Here is a 7,329-nt window from a genome sequence, read left to right on the forward strand (position 1 = left end):
AAAGTTGCTTTCCTGGGAGGTTGGGGTGTGTGTACAGAAGAGGATGCTGTGTGGGCTCAACAACAGGGAAGTGTACATATACACTAGACCATACTGATGTTTGAAGCCTTTTAATTCTTCTCATTGCACTAAGGCTCAGACCCGAATACCTTGAACTTGGCCACCATGTGCCCCTCATTCACGCCCCAGGCGTCAGGCACGTGGGGCTTCTCAGTGTCTGCGTCTGCTGGTCCCCTCTCGGGGCCTCGGCACGTGCCCTCCCCTCAGTCTAGAGCACAGGCGGCACACACAAGACCGACCTACCTGCCGTGCGGGGTGACATGGAAGAAAATCCCTCTTGTAAGGGACCCGAGCTGCTTACGCCCCCACCCTGGTACCCTTGTTCAACGGCTAGCAGATTGAAACCGAGTGGAATAAAAGTCCTGTGAAAAGTTTTTTGATGCGACCTCTTCCAACAGTTTGTTTTTGTTTTTGTAGAAGGTGGCTCCGGAGGGCGCGTGAAGCTGGACAGCCAGCCAGATGCAGTGTTGCGTGCGGCCCGTCAGATGTTCCGGGAGAACATTCCAGAGAGAAACTGAGCCCCTCGGAGCAGGCCCTTCGTCATAATGAAGAAAATCAGTCTCAAAACCTTCCGGAAATCTTTCAACTTGAACAAGAACAAAGAAGACGCGGGTTTCATGGTCGTCCAGCCACCCTCCCTCGCCGGCGATCTCGGGAAAGAGGATTCCCTGTTTGGCAGCTGCTACGGGAAAGACATGGCCAGCGGCGACCTCCACGGAGACGACGACAGAGGCGGCAAGAGCCGGCCCAAGAGCGAGAGCCTGATGGGCACGTTGAAGAGGCGGCTGTCGGCCAAGCAGAAGCAGAAGGGCAAGGGCGGCGGCGCGCCCTCCGGCGGCGTGGCCGACGACGACACCTTCTCCTCCTCCTCGGCGCCCATCGTCTTCAAAGACGTGCGAGCCCCGAGGCCCATCCGGTCCACGTCCCTCCGCAGCCACCACTACAGCCCCACGCCCTGGCCCCTGCGGCCCACCAACTCGGAGGAGACGTGCATCAAGATGGAGGTGAGGGTCAAGGCCCTGGTGCACTCGTCCGGCCCGAGCCCGGCGCTGAACGGCGTCCGCAAGGAGTTCCACGAGCTGCCGCCGCCAGACCCCGCGTGCCAGGAGCAGAGGGGGCCCCTGAAGAGCGCCGCGGCTCCCCACGGGGACCTGCGCCTTCACCTGGACGAGCATGTGCCTGTCGTAATCGGACTTGTGCCTCAGGACTACATCCAGTACACCGTGCCTTTGGAGGAGGGGCTGTGCGCCTTGGAGGGGTCGCGCGGCTGTTGTCTGGACGGCTCTTCTCCCATGGAGGTCTCTGCGGTCCCTGCCCCGGGGGGCGGGGGCTCCTTCCCCGAGGACGAGCCTCAGGGGGACCAGGAGCTCGTGGTGGCCCCCGAGATCTTCGTGGACCCGTCGGGGAACGGCTTGCTCATCGGCACCACGGGGGTGGTGCTGCAGAGCCCCAGAGCGGGTCACCACGACGACCGCGACGACGCGCCCCCACTCTCACCGTTGCTACCTCCTATGCAGACGAATCCAATCCAAAGGAACTTCAGTGGGCTCACGGGCACGGACGCCCACGTGGCCGAAAGCGTGCGCTGCCACCTGAACTTTGACCCCAACTCCGCGCCCGGGGTGGCCCGAGTGTACGACTCGGTGCAGAGCAGCGGGCCCACGGTGGTGACGAGCCTCACCGAGGAGCTGAAGAAGCTCGCCAGGCAGGGGTGGTACTGGGGCCCCATCACGCGCTGGGAGGCCGAGGGGAAGCTGGCCAACGTGCCCGACGGCTCCTTCCTGGTCCGGGACAGTTCCGACGACCGCTACCTGCTGAGCCTGAGCTTCCGCTCCCACGGCAAAACCCTGCACACGCGCATCGAGCACTCCAACGGCAGGTTCAGCTTCTACGAGCAGCCGGACGTGGAGGGGCACACGTCCATCGTGGACCTCATCGAGCATTCCATCAGGGACTCGGAGAACGGAGCTTTCTGTTACTCGCGGTCTCGGCTGCCCGGGTCCGCGACGTACCCCGTCCGACTGACCAACCCGGTGTCGCGGTTCATGCAGGTGCGCTCCCTGCAGTACCTGTGCCGCTTCGTCATCCGCCAGTACACCCGGATAGACCTGATCCAGAAACTGCCTTTGCCCAACAAGATGAAGGACTACTTGCAGGAGAAGCACTACTGACGTTAGGGGAGCCCTGCGGCCCGCACTTTGGGAGGAGGAGGAGGAGGAAGAAGAGATTGGAACACAGTTTACAGACGTTCATCGCTATCAGAATCTTTGCTGCCATACTTAATTTCAGTTTTATGTGTGTACAAGAGTGATCGGTTTGTTTTCCGGTGTTGGCAAGGTGTCTTGGCTTTGTTGAGGTTTCTTTAAAAAGGGAAGGCTTGAAGGTTTAGAAGTATGAATTCTCTTTCCCCCGACATGCAGAATAATCACAATGTGAACGATCAGATTCTCCTTAACCCCGACCCCATCCTTTGCTGCTAGCCACTGTGATTTTTATGCATTAAAAGCACATTTCGTGTGTATTCAACCCTACGTAAAGTTGAATGAAACCTATAGAATGAAAATTGTTAGTCTCTTTCAATGGCCCATTTTCAAAGATCGTGTTGAGTGAACATACCCATGTGATAAAACACAGAATTTATGCATACACTGAAAATGATTTTTTAACCTCATAGTTGAGAAGGATCTATTGAGAATTATGAGTGATGGAGTCTTGGGTACGGGAACACGGACCTGCAACATATCTTTTGTGACACTTGTTTCTAAATTATTTTTAAGGTTGTGCTAGGTTCTCTTTGCCCTTTTTTTTTTTTTACTTTGGTTGTGAAAATTTGGACTTTTCTGTTGCCTTCATTCTCGTCTTGTGGTTTGTCTATTTTGATAAATGGCCTTACATTAAAAAATCATAAAGAAATATGTACCACCAGTTTAGAAAGTGTTGCCTTTTCCGTCTTTAAGCTCTGGTACAAATTGTCATAACATATAAAGACCTAGACCATATCAGACTAGAAATATTAAACACTAGATGGTCCTAGTTTCCTGTGGTAGCTGTTTTTTGTGTTATGTCTGTTTTCCTTTGCTAAAATGTTTTGTCTGTGATTTCTTTAGTTAACATTTTCTTGGGTGAAATTGATATAGAACTGATTTTTGTAAATGGACTGGATTCTGTGGGAACACTCAAATTTTAGGTTAAGTTTTAAATTGATTTGAATGAATACTTCATTCAACTCGATTTGAATGCATTTAAATCGATTTGAATGAGATTTTTCTTTTACGCAGTCACTATTAAGAGATGTTAGATTTGACCCTTCATCCCACCGAGAAAGCCAACGAGCCCGGTAGCCTAGTTGAAAAATCGTGGAAATTGCGAAACACTACGCAAGAAAAATACTGAAACCACCTCAGATAGCATGGCGGTCTTGTCGCTCACCGTAGAGGGTGCTGCTTCAGTCCAGGTTTCCTATTGGTTACTTTTTAAGTCTCGGAGAAATTGGCATTGGTGTCTCTTTTATCTCTTTGATTCAGCCATTTTGGTGGTGGTGGTCAGGGGGTGCTATCCCCCACACTTTGTAGTTATGTTGAAATGTCATGTTTACTCACTGTGTGGTTCCTTCGTGCCGTATTTTGGGATGTCCCCATCCAGGAAATGTTCCCATCTCAGATGAAATGTGTAAGTAAGACATTTTGTCCTTTGTCACCCAGTTCTTCGCCCCATTGAAGAGCAACAGCAAACATCTTAGGTCAAACTCGACAGCTTTGTCATTCCGATATAGCAGTATCTCCATTTTTTCTCTACTTGCTTTTTAGGGTCAGAACGGAGAGTTAACAAGAAAAGGCACAGTATGGTGAAATCTTGTTCTGGTATTTTGACTTAAAGGGGAAAAGGTACTTAATTGTGGTGGAATGTACATTGTACCTTGTTGCAAAGACTCACTTTCTGATGTGTTCACCTAATACGATGGAATACTGGGTATACTGTAATAATATAATTTTAAGTGTTCACTATAAGCTATTTGGATTGAGAACTATTACAGAGTTGTAAACGTATCAAATTAATGCAAGACATTTAAACTATTTTTTTGCAAAACTATTTATTTTTAAACAATTTAAAATATATCTAGGGTGAGTTAAAAGTTCCCTGTGCATCGCTGTCAGATGGCAGGTATTGTCACAGAGTCCCCGTGTTTTAAGGATAGATGTTGAAGTGGCTTCTCACGTCTGCAGAAGCGTGTCTGTGTGCTCTTGGTGAGGCTGTGGCGCACAGAGGCCTTGCCACTCTGCCCGGGGCCCCGTCTTGGCATGGGGGGCCAGCCGCTCCCCGCCTCTCCCTCAGTGGGATGTGTTTAAGATCTAGCCGTTCAGTTTCAAGTTCCGATGATTCTGACTTTCATTGGAATGTTTTTGAAAAGCGTGTTTTGTGTTTTTATGGAGGGCGAGTCTCACTGTTCTCATGTGGAAAGCCAATTCTGTGTGCTTTTGTACATTCTTAATATCAAATACTTAAAGTAAAATGGGGTCTGATGGTGTGTTGATAAAAATAAATGGATTTGCCAAGAAGTTACAAGAAAAGAAGTATTGCAATATTTTCTGTTAGTGCCTGGAGAGAACCATATGAAGTAGGCAACACAGCATAATATGAAAGATTGACTTTATAAGATCCCAAAACAGTCTGGTTAAAAATGGACAGGGTGGGGAAAGAGATCAACGTTCAGGGTCTAGAGACAATTTGGATACGTTTCTGGATTACATTGAATGGCAGCTTAGATGACACGGGCACAAGCAGTGAGTGATTTTTAAAAGTCTGAGCTCCAGGCACGAAGCAGGAAACAGGGAAGCTGTGTCCTTTCGCCATAATAAATGAATCAGAGTTGTTTTCATCGACTATTTCATCACAAGACATGATGGAGGCCAGAAGCTATGTCCAGGCTTCCTAGGACACTATTATGCATTTTTACTTAAAAAAAAAAGCATAGAAAGTACTTGAAAAATAATCTCACTCTTCTTTTTCCAAGGAAATCTGTTCTCTTTCTTTCTACTTGGTGCAATAATCTGAAGATTTAGGGGGTCAAAAATTTATACCACGGGAAATGATCATAGAGCTAAAAATAGTCTTTAAGGAAACCAGCTACACGGGGCAGCCGTCTTGCCGTTGAAGAAAACTGTGTGCCAGAGCCTAGAGTTCATTGGCGCACAGGGAATGGAACCAATGCATTATCCTTTCTGAGCCGGTATCATTGACACAGGATAAAAGTTCCTGATGTCTTAAACAGAGGCTGTATGCCATGTCTCTGCCAGTGCTGACGTCTAAACATCTTTCCCGACAGCACTTTCAGAAATGCCAGCCGTAATCATCGTGCATTTCACATCGTATGCAAGAGGGATTTGCTTTGCGGGGTTCCGATAGTATAGTTTCCTTTTTTTGTGTGTGAATTTTCATTGAATGTGAAGTCTCGATTTGAAATTGAAATCCCTACCAGCAATAGACAGTTTTGTCCAAAACGAATCAGGAACAACGACCAGTTCCATAAGTAACTTAAAAATTCCAAAATGAAGCATGGGTACGTTAGGAATCAGAAATTCGGTTTCTTCGAATACTTTTGTAATCCTGCGAAGGTTTTTTATAAGCATTTTTAATTAACCAGTCACAACCTGGTGGATGTGTAGTTGCTGTTTCTGAAAAAGTGACCCAAACCGCCCATCCGGAGAGGATGAAACATTCTTAACAGAGTTTTGTAATAAGTACACATGTTGGGTTAAAGAAATTTTATAGTCGTGGGAGTGCCATGAAATTAATCCTTGCGATCAGATTGCTGTCGTTTACACTTTTCTGTATGTTTCCGATCAGGCGTGTGCCATTTGTACTGAGAACACCACAGAATGAATTATCCAAAGTCCATTGATTTTACTACGTGTTTTGGTTTGTACACAAATTATAGTAATTTCTTGCACATTTTTGGAAATTAATTGTATAAGAATTTATGTATCTGCTTCTAGATACAGTGTGTAAATAAAAAATTTCGTTCCCAAGATCTGTCTTGTAGTCTGTTTAATGCCTAGGTGCAGATTCTAATTAGCATAGGGTTAGTTAGATGGTTTCTGGATGTCCCGTAAACGAGGCAGAGACTGGAGAGTAGGAAGTAGCAAATTTTAGTCAAAAGGGGGAAGTGACATAGTGTCCTTCACGGGAGACATCAAATTAGGGATACGCCAATGTTGCTAATGCCCGAAGTCTTCAATACAAAGGCTGGAGTGAGCTGGCGGAACACTTAAACAGAATAATTAAAATCAACACAGTAATAAAAAAATGTTTGGATGTGACATTTAAAAAAAGCATGTGTCTTATTGATATTATTTCATCCCCAAGTGCACTGTGTAGATAGCAGTTATTTAGAAATCCACAGCCGGTGACAGTTTCTCATGTCCACTAAATTTAATGATCGGTTTTTAAAGTTGTTGAACTCCATATTGGGTTAAAAGTTCACTTTAAAATTTTGTCCTGTTACTTTTTAGCAAGTCTTGTAAAAAAAAATCCTGGCTAATTCAAAGATACATTTTTAAAGGACCTGGTGGGGAAATGTCACAAATTTTGATGAGCCCAAATAGCGGCACATTTTCATGTTCCAGACGTGGTCTCAATCGGCAACATTGACTTTGATTTTCATGTCGTATTTAATCTGCCTGGTGGGGGTGGGGTGGGTGCTGAAATATGGAATTATGGGGAGAGAATGGTCAGGCCTGTGGAACTGCGGGAAGGCTGGTCTGTGGACTACATCAATGCACATAGGGTTTTGATATAGATCAAAGGATGTAAAAATCATGTCAGAATAAAGACTTTTTTGATTGACTTTAGAGAGGGAGGGGAAGGGAGGGAGAGAGAGGAAGAGAATCATCGGTGTGAGAGAGAAACATCTATCGGTTGCCTCTCGTGCATGCCCCAACTGGGAACCGAACCCACAACCCAGGCATGTGCCCTGACCAGGAATCAAACCGGCAACCTTTTGCTTTGTGGGGCAATGCTCTAACCCATTGAGCCACACTGGTCAGGGCAGAATAAAGCCTTTTCTAATTGGGACAAGGGATAGTATAAAGTGGGAAGAAAAATGAGCACAATGTTTGGAATTCTTAATTTTAAAAGTCAGTGGTTTTTAAGAAGCGTTGGGGTGAGGAGCTGAGAGAGAGGAGGTATCTGAATTTTATTACCGGTTTGACTACATTTTAATTTTAATAGATATTGCCTGAACGGGAACATTTTAAAAATTCAAAGATGCCT

General features: G+C 46.5%; 1 protein-coding gene across 1 annotated transcript; it reads left to right on the forward strand.

Moving 5' to 3' along the window:
- Positions 1 to 481: 481 nt before the first annotated feature.
- On the forward strand, positions 482 to 6,086 carry SOCS6 (suppressor of cytokine signaling 6). Its single transcript, XM_045849831.1, has one exon. The coding sequence runs from the start codon at positions 606 to 608 to the stop codon at positions 2,229 to 2,231; it is 1,626 nt and encodes a 541-aa protein (XP_045705787.1). The 5' UTR covers positions 482 to 605; the 3' UTR covers positions 2,232 to 6,086.
- The last annotated feature ends 1,243 nt before the right edge of the window (positions 6,087 to 7,329 follow it).

This window comes from Phyllostomus hastatus, unplaced genomic scaffold (assembly GCF_019186645.2).
Source record: "Phyllostomus hastatus isolate PE091 unplaced genomic scaffold, TTU_PhHast_1.1 phas_contig_80, whole genome shotgun sequence".
NCBI lineage: Eukaryota > Metazoa > Chordata > Mammalia > Chiroptera > Phyllostomidae > Phyllostomus > Phyllostomus hastatus.